The sequence below is a fragment of the Salmo trutta genome, chromosome 8 (assembly GCF_901001165.1).
Source record: "Salmo trutta chromosome 8, fSalTru1.1, whole genome shotgun sequence".
NCBI classification, from domain to species: domain Eukaryota; kingdom Metazoa; phylum Chordata; class Actinopteri; order Salmoniformes; family Salmonidae; genus Salmo; species Salmo trutta.
Window position 1 is genome coordinate 926,197 of NC_042964.1, and position 15,000 is coordinate 941,196.

Here is a 15,000-nt window from a genome sequence, read left to right on the forward strand (position 1 = left end):
CTCTCCTCTCTCTCTCTCTCTCTCTCTCTCTCTCTCCTCCTCTTTTCCCTTCTCTCTCCTCTCTCTCCCCTCTCCTCTCCTCTCTCCTCCTCTTTCTCTCCCTCTCCTCTCCTCTCCTCTCCTCTCTCTCCTCTCCTCTCCTCTCCTCCCTCCCTCCTCTCCTCTCCTCTCCTCTCCTCCTCTCTCTCCTCCCCAGTTGACTACAGAGCTGTTGACCCGAGGTGGAAAAGACATAGCGTTCTCTGACTACTCTCCTCTATGGAGACCCACCGCAGGCTAGTTCACAACTCCTTTACCCTGTTCGGAGAGGGGACCACCAAACTACAGAGCATCGGTGGGACAAGGTGTGTGTGTGTGTGTGTGTGTGTGTGTGTGTGTGTTGTGGTGTGTGTGTGTGTGTGTGTGTGTGTGTGTGTGACTCCATCTGTGTGTGTGTGCACGTGTGTGTGCGCGTGACTCCATCTGTGTGTGTGTTCAAATACTATATCTGTTTGTCTTCAACATTTATATGTGTTTGTCTGTCTATGTGTGTGTTGTGTGTGTGTGTGGTGTGTGTGTTGTGTGTGTTTGTATCTCTGTGTGTTGTGTGTGTGATGTGTGTGTTGTGTGGGTGTGTGTGTGTTGTGTGTGTGTGTGTGTGTGTGTGTGTGTGGTGTGTCGTCCAGTACTAGAGGCAGGGAGGCTCTGTGCTGTGATCTCCAGGCCAGCAGGGGGAAGGCTATCGACCCTGAGCCCTCTGATGAGAGCTGTCACCAATGTGGTACTACTACTATACTACTACTCTACTACTACTACTATACGACTACTACTACATTACAATACTACACTACTATTACTACTATACTACTACTACTACTTACTACTACTACTATACTACTTACTACTATAACTGCTATACTATAACTACTAACTAATACTACTACTACTAATACTACTACTTACTACTACTACTCCTACTTACTATACATCTACTACTATACTACTTACTATACATAACTTATACTACTACTACTTTATTACTATAACTATACTCCTTACTTATACTACAACTATACTACTACTATACTAATACTACTATACTACTACAACTATACTACTGCTATACTACAACTATACTACAAACTATACTACTACTACTGTACTACTACAACTATACTACTACCTACTCTACTACTACAACTATACTACTACTACTATTACTACTACTACTATACTGCTACTACCTATACTACTACTACCCATAATACTACTATACTACAGCTATACTACAACTATACTACTACTATACTACAACTACACTACTACTATACTGTAACTATACTACTACTATACTACTACTACTACTATACTACTACTATACTACAACTATACTACTACTATACTACTATACTACTATACTAATACTACTGCTATACTAATACACTATACTACTACTATACTACTACTACTATACTATACTACACCACTACTATACTACTACTATACTACTACTATACTACTGCTACTATAACTATACCACTACTATACTAATACTACTGCTATAACTATACTACTACTATAATACTACTACTATACTACTGCTACTACTACTATACTACTACAATACTACTATACTACTACTATACTGCTACTACTACTACTACTATACTGCTACTACTACTACTATACTACTACTACTATACTACTACTACTATACTACTACTACTATACTACTGCTATACTACAACAATACTACTACTATAACTATACCACTACTATACTACTACTACTACTATAACTATACTACTACTACTACTATAATACTACTACTATAGTACTACTACTACTACTATACTACTACTACTATACTACTATAACTATACTACTACTATGCTACTACTATAACTATACCGCTACTACTACTAATACTACTACTACTACTATAACCGCTATACCACTACTACACTACTAATATTACTACTACCATACTGCTACTATACTACTGCTACTGTACTGCTACTATACTACTACTACTACTACTACTACACTACTACTACTGCTACTACTATTGCTACTACTACTACTACTACTACTACTGCTGCTACCACTACTACTACTACTACTACTGCTACCACTACTACTACTACTACTACTACTACTACTACTATACTACTATTACTATTACATACTACTATGCTACTATACTACTACTATACTACTACCGCTATACCACTACTACTACTATACTACTAATATTACTACTACCATACTACTATTAGACTACTGCTACTATACGGCTACTAATACTATTCCTATTGCTACTACTACTACTGCTGCTGCTACTACTACTACTACTAATACCACTACTACTATACTACTACTACTACTACTATACTGCAACTATACTACTACTACACTACTACTACTGCTACTACTATTGCTACTACTACTGATGCTGCTACTACTACTGCTACTGCTACTACTACTACCACTACTACTACTAATACCACTACTACTATACTACTACTACTACTATACTGCAACTATACTACACTACTACTACTGCTACTACTATTGCTACTACTACTGCTGCTGCTACTACTACTGCTACTGCTACTACTACTACTACTAATACCACTACTACTATACTACTACTACTACTACTATACTGCTACTATACTACTACTACTACACTACTACTACTGCTACTACTACTGCTGCTACTATTGCTACTACTACTACTGCTACTGCTGCTACCACTACTACTACTACTGCTACTACTACTACTACTACTACTACTACTATACTGCTACTATACTACTACTACTACTACTACACTACTACTACTGCTACTACTATTGCTACTACTACTACTACCACTACTACTACTTACTGTTATTGATATCTATGTGTTGGCTGTATCCTGCTGCCCCTCTCATCCAGGTCTCCCTTTTGGCCAGGTCTCCCTCTTATCCAGGTCTCCCTATTGACCAGGTCTCCCTTCTTCTCCAGGTCTCCCTCTTATCCAGGTCTCCCTATTGACCAGGTCTCCCTTCTTCTCCAGGTCTCCCTTCTTCTCCAGGTCTCTCTCTTATCCAGGTCTCCCTCTTATTCCGGTCTCCCTCTTATCCAGGGCTCCCTATTGACCAGGTCTCCCTTCTTCTCCAGGTCTCCCTTCTTCTCCAGGTCTCCCTTTTGGCCAGGTCTCCCTCTTATCCAGGTCTCCCTATTGACCAGGTCTCCCTTCTTCTCCAGGTCTCCCTTCTTCTCCAGGTCTCTCTCTTATCCAGGTCTCCCTCTTATTCCGGTCTCCCTCTTATCCAGGTCTCCCTATTGACCAGGTCTCCCTTCTTCTCCAGGTCTCCCTCTTCTCCAGGTCTCCCTCTTATCCAGGTCTCCCTATTGACCAGGTCTCCCTTCTTCTCCAGGTCTCCCTCTTATCCAGGTCTCCCTCTTGGCCAGATCTCCCTCTTATCCAGGTCTCCCTTCTTCTCCAGGTCTCCCTCTTATCCAGGTCTCCCTATTGACCAGGTCTCCCTTCTTCTCCAGGTCTCCCTCTTATCCAGGTCTCCCTCTTATCCAGGTCTCCCTCTTATCCAGGTCTCCCTCTTATCCAGGTTTCCCTTCTTCTCCAGGTCTCCCTTCTTCTCCAGGTCTCCCTCTTCTCCAGGTCTCCCTTCTTCTCCAGGTCTCCCTTCTTCTCCAGGTCTCCCTCTTATCCAGGTCTCCCTCTTATCCAGGTTTCCCTCTTATCCAGGTCTCCCTCTTCTCCAGGTCTCCCTTCTTCTCCAGGTCTCCCTTCTTCTCCAGGTCTCCCTCTTCTCCAGGTCTCCCTCTTCTCCAGGTCTCCCTCTTATCCAGGTCTCCCTCTTATCCAGGTCTCCTTCTTGGCCAGATCTCCCTCTTATCCAGGTCTCCCTCTTATCCAGGTCTCCCTCTTATCCAGGTCTCCTTCTTGGCCAGATCTCCCTCTTATCCAGGTCTCCCTCTTATCCAGGTCTCCCTATTGACCAGGTCTCCCTATTGACCAGGTCTCCCTCTTCTCCAGGTCTCCCTCTTATCCAGGTCTCCCTATTGACCAGGTCTCCCTATTGACCAGGTCTCCCTCTTCTCCAGGTCTCCCTCTTCTCCAGGTCCCTCTCTTATCCAGGTCTCCCTTCTTCTCCAGGTCTCCCTCTTGTCCAGGTCTCCCTATTGACCAGGTCTCCCTCTTCTCCAGGTCTCCCTCTTCTCCAGGTCCCTCTCTTATCCAGGTCTCCCTCTTCTCCAGGTCTTTCTCTTGTCCAGGTCTTTCTCTTGGCCAGGTCTCCCTTGTAAAAGAGGTCTTCTGACTTGGATGGATAATAAAAGTCAAAGTATATCACCAACCATATTAATAAACATGTCTGACCTTTGATCCTTGACCTTTAGGTGTGTACCCTGGTGTTCAGCTCCACCTACCAACCTGGTGACCCTGAGCTGACCTCTGTGATGGAATACAACGACGGTATCGTCCAGACCATCGCTAGAGGGGGGCTAGTCGACATCTTCCCCTGGTTACGGGTAAGAGACTCATACAGCGCGCAGGGTCATACACAAACTCAGACACAACTGATACAAATAGGTGATCAGGTTATTGAGACATGTTCAGTGCCGTGAAAAAGTATTTGCCCACTTCCTGATTTCTTTTTTTTTTTTTTTTTGCACATTTGTCACATTTAAATGTTTCAGATCATCAAACAAATTTTAATATTACACAAAGATGACCCAAGTAAACACAAAATGCCGTTTTTAAGTGATGATTTTATTTATTAAGGGGGGATAAAGCGCTCCGAACCTTCATGGCCCTATGTGACAAAGTAATTGCCCCCCTAAACCTAATAACTGGTTGTGCCACCCTCAGCAGCAACAACTGCAATCAAGGGTTTGTCATAACTGGCAATGAGTCTTTCACATCGCTGTGGAGGAATTTTGGCCCACTCTTCTTTGCAGAATTGTCTTTAATTCAGCCACATTGGAGGGTTTTTCGAGCATGAACCGCCTTTTTAAAGGTCACGCCACAGCATCTCAAACGGATTCAAGTCCGGACTTTGACCAGGCCACTCCAAAACCTTCATTTTACATTTTTTTTAAGCCATTCAGAGGTGAACTTGCTGGTGTGTTTTGGATCATTGTCCTGCTGCAGAAACCCAAGTGTGCTTCAGCTTGAGGTCACGAACTGATGGCCGGACGTTCTCCTTCAGGATTTGTTTGGTAGAGAGCAGAATTCCTGGTTCCATCAATCACAGCAAGTCGTCCAGGTCCTGAAGCAGCAAAGCAGCCCCAGACCATCACACTACCACCACCACCACCATATTGGACTGTTGGTAATGATGATCTTTTTCTGAAATACTGTGTTACTTTTTACGCCAGATGTAACGGGAAGCACACAGTCCAAAAAAGTTCAACTTTTGTCTCGTCAGTCCACAGAATATTTTCCCAAATGTCATTGGGGGATCATCAAGATGTTTTTTTTTTGCCAAAAGTGAGTCGAACCTTTATGTTGTTTTTTCGTCAGCAGTGGTTTTCACCTTGGAACTCTTCCATGGATGCCATTTTTACCCCAGTCTCTTTCTTATGGTTGAGTCATGAACCCTGACCTTAACTGAGGCAAGTGAGGCCTGCAGTTCTTTTAGATGTTGTTGTGGGTTCTTATTGTGACCTCTTGGATGAGTCGTCGCTGCGTTCTTGGGGTAATTTTCGGTAGGCCGGCCACTCCTGAAGAAGGTTCGACCACTGTTCCAAATGTTCTCCATTTTGTGGATAATGTCTCTCACCGTGATTCGCTGGTGTCACGTCCTGACCAGTAAAAAAAGATTGTTTGTTATTGTAGTTTGGTCAGGGGGTGTTTGTTTAGAGTGTTTCGGGGTTTGTTGGGCTATGTTAGTTCTAGTCTTTCTATTTCTATGTGTAGTTTATTGGGTTGACCTTCAATTGGAGGCAGCTGTTCCTCGTTGCCTCTAATTGAAGGTCCTATTTAGTAGGGGTGTTTTTTTTCATGGGTTTTTGTGGGTAGTTGTTCTTTGTATAGCCTAGTAGCCTTACAGGACTGTTTCGTCGTTGTTTTTGTGAACGTGTTTATTTTTTGTTTTCCTTCTTCAATAATAAAGAAGATGAGTGTCCATATTCCCGCTGCGTTTTGGTCCAATCCCTACAACACCCGTGACAGCTTTAGAAATGACCTTTTCCAGACTGATAGATGTCAATTATTTTATTTCTCATCTGTTCCTGAATTTCTTTTGGATCGTGGCATGATGTCTTGCCGTTTTGAGATCTTTTGTCCAACTTCACTTTGTCACTTTGTCAGACAGGTTCTGTTTAAGTGATTTCTTGATTCAACAGGTCTGGCAGTAATCAGGCCTGGGTGTGGCTAGTCGAATTGAACTGTACAAAAAAACTGCTAACAATACAATACATAACAATACAATACCTAACAATACAATACAATACATAACAATACAATACAATACCTAACAATACAATACAATACATAACAATACAATACAATACCTAACAATACAATACATAACAATACATAACAATACCTAACAATACAATACATAACAATACAATACATTACCTGACAATACAATACATAACAATACAATACATAACAATACAATTCCAAACAATACCAATACAATACCTAACAATACAAAACATAACAATACAATACATAACAATACAATTCCAAACAATACCAATACCAATACAATACCTAACAATACAATACATAACAATACAAGACATAACAATACCAATACCATACCTGACAATACAATACATAACAATACAATACATAACAATACCAATACCAATACAATACCTGACAATACAATACATAACAATAAAATACATAACAATACCATTCCAAACAATACCAATACAATACCTTACAATACAATACATAACAATACAATACATAACAATACAATTCCAAACAATACAATACATAACTGTAACGGTTGTCGTCGGATAAAGTGGACCAAAACGCAGCAGGAATATGTGCACTCATCTTCTTTTATTTGGTGAAGAAGGAGATCCAAAAATAAACAAACACAAAGCAAACACAACGACTATTCACAGGCTGGTAAGGCACAAAGCTATACACAGAACAATCTCCCACAAAGCACTCAACAAACACATACCTATATATAGGACTCTCAATCAGAGGCAACTAGAAAACACCTGCCTCCAATTGAGAGTCCAACTCCAATTAACAAAACATAGAAATACAAAAGACAAGACAGAACATAGAAATACACTAACATAGAACAGTGCCCAAAAACCCCCGGAATACATAAATCAAATACCCTACTAAACAAACCACCACCCCGAACCACATAAAACAAATACCCTTCTGCCACATCCTGACCAAAATCTAATACAATTACTCCCTCTGCTGGTCAGGACGTGACAATAACAATACAATACAATACCTAACAATACAATACAATACCTAACAATACCGAACATATAGATTTTTCTACTGTATTATTGACTGTATGTTTGTTTTATTCCATGTGTAACTCTGTGTTGTTGTTTGTGTCGAACTGCTTTGCTTTATCTTGGCCAGGTCGCAGTTGTAAATGAGAACTTGTTCTCAACTGGTCTACCTGGTTAAATAAAGGACTTGTTCTCAACTGGCCTACCTGGTTAAATAAAGGACTTGTTCTCAACTGGCCTACCTGGTTAAATAAAGGACTTGTTCTCAACTAGCCTACCTGGTTAAATAAAGGACTTGTTCTCAACTGGCCACCTGTTTAAATAAAGGACTTGTTCTCAACTAGCCTACCTGGTTAAATAAAGGACTTGTTCTCAACTAGCCTACCTGGTTAAATAAAGGTGAAATAAATAAATAAATAAATAAAAAAGGCGGTGATGCAACCGGTCAGGAAGCCCTTCTGTCTGCGTTGTCCATTTTGTCTTTTGTTGTTGTTTATTTATTTTCAGCCCCCGTCCACACAGGAGGCCTGTTGCCTGGTTGCGTGGTTGCCTGGTTACGTGGTTGCCTGGTTGCGTGGTTGCCTGGTTACGGGGTTGCCTGGTTACGGGGTTGCCTGGTTACGGGGTTGCCTGGTTCAATTAAAAAGGTTAAATAAACTAAACAGGAGACACGGGGATATGATATGTCTGACGAGCAGCTCCACAGATGAGACGTTGCATAACACACTTACAAGAGTCACAGAATATCTTCCCCAGCGGAGGCTGGTGAAGGGAGGAGGACGGCTGGAACGGAATAAATGGAACAGTATCAAACTCCGTTCCGTTGACTCCGTTCCGGTCCTTATTATGAGCCGTCCTCCCCTCACCAGCCCTCCTCTGATCTCGTGCTTCGTACTCTTAGTTGTTGTGAAAATCGTCCCGATATAGATACCGTTGTGCATCTCGCTGAGTCTACCTTTAAACCTCTGTCCTGTCTCTGTCCTGTCTCTGTCCTGTCTCTGTCCTGTCTCTGTCATGTCTCTGTCCTGTCTCTGTCCTGTCTCTGTCCTGTCTCTGCTGTAGTTTCTCCCCAACCGGACTCTGACCACGTTGAAAGAGTGTATCGCCGTCAGGGATCAGCTGCTCAGCAAGAAGCTAGAGGAACACAAGGTACACACAAGCACGCATTCACACACACACACACACACACACACACACACACACTCCACAGGAGGTTGGTGGCACCTTAATTAGGGAGGAGGGGCTCGTGGTATTGGCTGGAGCGGAATCAGTGGAATGGTATCAAACACATGGTTTCCATTTCGTTTCCGGGTGTTTTGATGTCATTCCATTTCCAGACATTATTATAAGCCGTCCTCCCCTTCAACAGCCCCCACTGACACACAAAAGTGTACGCGCGCACACACACACACACACACACACACACACACACACACACACACACACAATCACATACACACACTGAGGAAAAGTGGACAAGGAAAGGAAGCCATCCTACAGTATTGAGACACAGCCTTGACCTCTAACCTCTAACCTCTGATCCTCTGCAGGTGTCGCTGATCGGCGGGGAGCCCCGTGACCTACTGGACGCTCTGCTGCAGGGTCAGACGAGGATCAAACATAACCAGGGGTCAGGGGTCAGAGATCAGGGGTTAGGAGCGGAGCAGGAAGAGGAAGAGGACGGGATCAGCGATGACCACGTCTTGATGACCGCGGCTGAAGCATTCGGAGCCGGAGTAGAGACCACCTCGACGACACTACTCTGGGTCCTGGCCTTCCTCCTGCACTACCCACGGGTAGGAAGGAGGGAGGAGGAAGAAGGGGAGGAGGGAGGAGGAAGGGGAGGAGGGAGGAGGAGGAAGGGGAGGAGGGAGGAGGAGGAAGGGAAGGAGGGAGGAGGAAGAAGGGGAGGAGGGAGGAGGAAGGGGAGGAGGGAGGAGGAAGAAGAAGGGGAGGAGGGAGGAGGAGGAAGGGGAGGAGGGAGGAGGAAGAAGAAGGGGAGGAGGGAGGAGGAGGAAGGGAAGGAGGGAGGAGGAAGAAGAAGGGGAGGAGGGAGGAGGAGGAAGGGAAGGAGGGAGGAGGAAGAAGAAGGGGAGGAGGGAGGAGGAGGAAGGAAAGGAGGGAGGAGGAAGAAGGGAAGGAGGGAGGAGGAAGAAGGGAAGGAGGGAGGAGGAAGAAGGGAAGGAGGGAGGAGGAAGAAGGGAAGGAGGGAGGAGGAGGAAGAAGGGAAGGAGGGAGGAGGAAGAAGGGGAGGAGGGAGGAGGAGGAAGGGAAGGAGGGAGGGAGGAGGAAGGGAAGGAGGGAGGAGGAAGAAGGGAAGGAGGGAGGAGGAGGAAGAAGGGAAGGAGGGAGGAGGAAGAAGGGAGGAGGAAGGGGAGGAGGAGGAAGGGGAGGGAGGAGGAAGGGGAGGGAGGAGGAAGGGGAGGGAGGAGGAAGGGGAGGGAGGAGGAAGGGGAGGAGGGAGGAGGAGGAAGGGAAGGAGGGAGGAGGAAGAAGGGGAGGAGGGAGGAGGAAGAAGGGGAGGAGGGAGGAGGAAGGGAAGGAGGGAGGAGGAAGAAGGGGAGGAGGGAGGGAGGAAGAAGGGGAGGAGGGGACTGGGGAAGGAGAAGAGAAAACCAACTGAGAAAAATGAAGACACAACGAGAGAAGTAATAGGAACCACGCAAGTTATATTCAAGACATATGCTCTCTACTGAACTGTCTCGTCCATCCCTCTACCCCACCTACCCAGGTCCAGGAGCGTGTGCAGAAGGAGCTGGATGAGGTGGTGGGTTGTGGGAGGAGTCCAGATGTGTCAGACCGCCCTCACCTACCTTATCTGGACTCTGTCATCAATGAGGTCATGAGGATACGCCCCGTGAGCCCAGTTCTCATACCTCACACCGCCCTGACTCACAGCAGGTAACTAACACACCTGACCTACCTCACCTGTTATAGTCCCATCCCTCCTGACTCACAGCAGGTAACTAACACACCTGACCTACCTCACCTGTTATAGTCCCATCCCTCCTGACTCACAGCAGGTAACTAACACAGTGACCTACCTCACCTGTTATAGTCCCATCCCTCCTGACTCACAGCAGGTAACTAACACACTGACCTACCTCACCTGTTATAGTCCCATCCCTCCTGACTCACAGCAGGTAACTAACACACCTGACTACCTCACCTGTTATAGTCCCATCCCTCCTGACTCACAGCAGGTAACTAACACACCTGACCTACCTCACCTGTTATAGTCCCATCCCTCCTGACTCACAGCAGGTAACTAACACACCTGACCTACCTCACCTGTTATAGTCCCATCCCTCCTGACTCACAGCAGGTAACTAACACACGTGACCTACCTCACTGTTATAGTCCCCATCCCTCCTGACTCACAGCAGGTAACTAACACACCTGACCTACCTCACCTGTTATAGTCCCATCCCTCCTGACTCACAGCAGGTACAACACACCTGACCTACCTCACCTGTTATAGTCCCCATCCCCCTGCCTCCCAGCAGGTAACTAACACACCCGACCTACCTCACTGTTATAGTCCCCATCCCTCCTGACTCACAGCAGGTAACTAACACACCTGACCTACCTCACCTGTTATAGTCCCCATCCCTCCTGACTCACAGCAGGTAACTAACACACCTGACCTACCTCACTGTTATAGTCCCATCCCTCCTGACTCACAGCAGGTAACTAACACACCTGACCTACCTCACCTGTTATAGTCCCATCCCTCCTGACTCACAGCAGGTAACTAACACACCTGACCTACCTCACCTGTTATAGTCCCATCCCTCTGACTCACAGCAGGTAACTAACAACCTGACCTACCTCACTGTTATAGTCCCATCCCTCCTGACTCACAGCAGGTAACTAACACACCTGACCTACCTCACCTGTTATAGTCCCATCCCCTCCTGACTCACAGCAGGTAACTAACACACCTGACCTACCTCACCTGTTATAGTCCCCATCCCTCCTGACTCACAGCAGGTAACTAACACACCTGACCTACCTCACCTGTTATAGTCCCCATCCCCCTCGACTCACAGCAGGTAACTACAACCTGACCTACCTCACCTGTTATAGTCCCATCCCTCCTGACTCACAGCAGGTAACTACCACACCTGACCTACCTCACCTGTTACAGTCCCCATCCCTCCTGACTCACAGCAGGTAACTAACACACCGACCTACCTCACCTGTTATAGTCCCCATCCCTCCTGACTCACAGCAGGTAACTAACACACCTGACCTACCTCACCTGTTATAGTCCCCATCCCTCCTGACTCACAGCAGGTAACTAACACACCTGACCTACCTCACCTGTTATAGTCCCATCCCTCCTGACTCACAGCAGGTAACTAACACACCTGACCTACCTCACCTGTTATAGTCCCATCCCTCCTGACTCACAGCAGGTAACTAACACACCGACCTACCTCACCTGTTATAGTCCCCATCCCTGACTCACAGCAGGTAACTAACACACCTGACCTACCTCACCTGTTATAGTCCCATCCCTCCTGACTCACAGCAGGTAACTAACACACCTGACCTACCTCACCTGTTATAGTCCCCATCCCTCCTGACTCACAGCAGGTAACTAACACACCTGACCTACCTCACCTGTTATAGTCCCATCCCTCCTGACTCACAGCAGGTAACTAACACACCTGACCTACCTCACCTGTTTATAGTCCCATCCCTCCTGACTCACGCAGGTAACTAACACACCTGACCTACCTCACCTGTTATAGTCCCCCATCCCTCCTGACTCACAGCAGGTAACTAACACACTGACTACCTCACCTGTTATAGTCCATCCCTCCTGACTCACAGCAGGTAACTAAACCACCTGACCTACCTCACCTGTTATAGTCCCCATCCCTCCTGACTCACAGCAGGTAACTAACACACCTGACCTACCTCACCTGTTATAGTCCCATCCCCCCTGACTCACAGCAGGTAACTAACACACCTGACCTACCTCAACCTGTTATAGTCCCCATCCCTCCTGACTCACAGCAGGTAACTAACACACCTGACCTACCTCACCTGTTATAGTCCCATCCCTCCTGACTCACAGCAGGTAACTAACACACCTGACCTACCTCACCTGTTATAGTCCCCATCCCTCCTGACTCACAGCAGGTAACTAACACACCTGACCTACCTCACCTGTTATAGTCCCCATCCCTCCTGACTCACAGCAGGTAACTAACACACCTGACCTACCTCACCTGTTATAGTCCCATCCCTCCTGACTCACAGCAGGTAACTAACACACCTGACCTACCTCACCTGTTATAGTCCCATCCCTCCTGACTCACAGCAGGTAACTAACACACCTGACCTACCTCACCTGTTATAGTCCCCATCCCTCCTGACTCACAGCAGGTAACTAACACACCTGACCTACCTCACCTGTTATAGTCCCAATCCCTCCTGACTCACAGCAGGTAACTAACACACCTGACCTACCTCACCTGTTATAGTCCCCATCCCTCCTGACTCACAGCAGGTAACTAACACACCTGACCTACCTCACCTGTTCATAGTCCCCATCCCTCCTGACTCACCGCAGGTAACTAACACACCTGACCTACCTCACCCTGTTATAGTCCCCATCCCTCCTGACTCACAGCAGGTAACTAACCACCCTAGACCTACCCTCAACCTGTTATAGTCCCATCCCTCCTGACTCACAGCAGGTAACTAACACACCTGACCGACCTCACTGTGTATATCCCATCCCTCCTGACTCACAGCAGGTAACTAACACACCTGACCTACCTAACCTGTTTATAGTCCCCATCCCTCTGACTCACAGCAGGTAACTAACACACCTGACCTACCTCACCTGTTAGAGTCCCATCCCTCCTGACTCACAGCAGGTAACAACCCACCCTGACCTACCTCACCTGTTATATCCCCATCCCTCCTGACTCACAGCAGGTAACTAACACACCTGACCTACCTCACCTGTTATAGTCCCCATCCCTCCTGACTCACAGCAGGTAACTAACACACCTGACCTACCTCACCTGTTATAGTCCCCATCCCTCCTGACTCACAGCAGGTATAACACCTGACCCTACCTCCACCTGTTATAGTCCCATCCCTCCTGACTCACAGCAGGTAACTAACACACCTGACCTACCTCACCTGTATAGTCCCATCCCTCCTGACTCACAGCAGGTAACTAACACACCTGACCTACCTCACCTGTTATAGTCCCCTTCCTCCTGACTCACAGCAGGTAACTAACACACCTGACCTACCTCACCTGTTATAGTCCCCATCCCTCCTGACTCACAGCAGGTAACTAACACACCTGACCTACCTCACCTGTTATAGTCCCCATCCCTCCTGACTCACAGCAGGTAACTAACACACCTGACCTACCTCACCTGTTATAGTCCCCATCCCTCCTGACTCACAGCAGGTAACTAACACACCTGACCTACCTCACCTGTTATAGTCCCATCCCTCCTGACTCACAGCAGGTAACTAACACACCTGACCTAACCTCACCTGTTATAGTCCCATCCCTCCTGACTCACAGCAGGTAACTAACACACCTGACCTACCTCACCTGTTATAGTCCCCATCCCCTCCTGACTCACAGCAGGTAACTAACACACCTGACCTACCTCACCTGTTATATTCCCCATCCCTCCTGACTCACAGCAGGTAACTAACACACCTGACCTACCTCACCTGTTATAGTCCCATCCCTCCTGACTCACAGCAGGTAACTAACACACCTGACCTACCTCACCTGTTATAGTCCCCATCCCTCCTGACTCACAGCAGGTAACTAACACACAACCTGACCTACCTCACCTGTTATAGTCCCCATCCCTCCTTGACTCACAGCAGGTAACTAACACACCCTGACCTACCTCACCTGTTATAGTCCCATCCTCCTGACTCACAGCAGGTAACTAACACACCTGACCTTCCTCACCTGTTATAGTTCCCATCCCTCCTGACTCACAGCAGGTAACTAACACACCTGACCTACCTCACCTGTTATAGGTCCCCATCCCTCCTGACTCACAGCAGGTAACTAACACACCTGACCTACCCTCACCTGTTCTCCGTCTCCATCCTCCTGACTCACAGCAGGTAACTAACACACCTGACCTACCTCACCTGTTATAGTCCCCATCCCTCCTGACTCACAGCAGGTAACTAACACACCTGACCTACCTCACCTGTTATAGTCCCCATCCCTCCTGACTCACAGCAGGTAACTAACCACACCTGACCTACCTCACCTGTTATAGTCCCCATCCCTCCTGACTCACAGCAGGTAACTAACACACCTGACCTACCTCACCTGTTATAGTCCCCATCCCTCCTGACTCACAGCAGGTAACTAACACACCTGACCTACCTCACCTGTTATAGTCCCCATCCCTCCTGACTCACAGCAGGTAACTAACCACACCTGACCTACCTCACCTGTTATAGTCCCATCCCTCCTGACTCACAGCAGGTAACTAACACACCTGACCTACCTCACCTGTTATAGTCCCCATCCCTCCT

General features: G+C 46.7%; 1 protein-coding gene across 1 annotated transcript in view; it reads left to right on the forward strand.

Annotated features, from left to right (window-relative positions):
- The window catches only part of cyp17a2 (cytochrome P450, family 17, subfamily A, polypeptide 2), a gene marked incomplete at its 3' end in the record, with an annotated part of 39,339 nt that overhangs the window by 18,389 nt on the left and 5,950 nt on the right, over positions 1 to 15,000 (forward strand). Inside the window, exons 5-8 of the mRNA XM_029759669.1 lie at positions 4,390 to 4,521; positions 8,506 to 8,592; positions 8,994 to 9,239; positions 10,175 to 10,344. Of these exons, the coding sequence (XP_029615529.1) occupies positions 4,390 to 4,521; positions 8,506 to 8,592; positions 8,994 to 9,239; positions 10,175 to 10,344 (635 nt within the window). The remainder of the gene's footprint in view (positions 1 to 4,389; positions 4,522 to 8,505; positions 8,593 to 8,993; positions 9,240 to 10,174; positions 10,345 to 15,000) is intronic.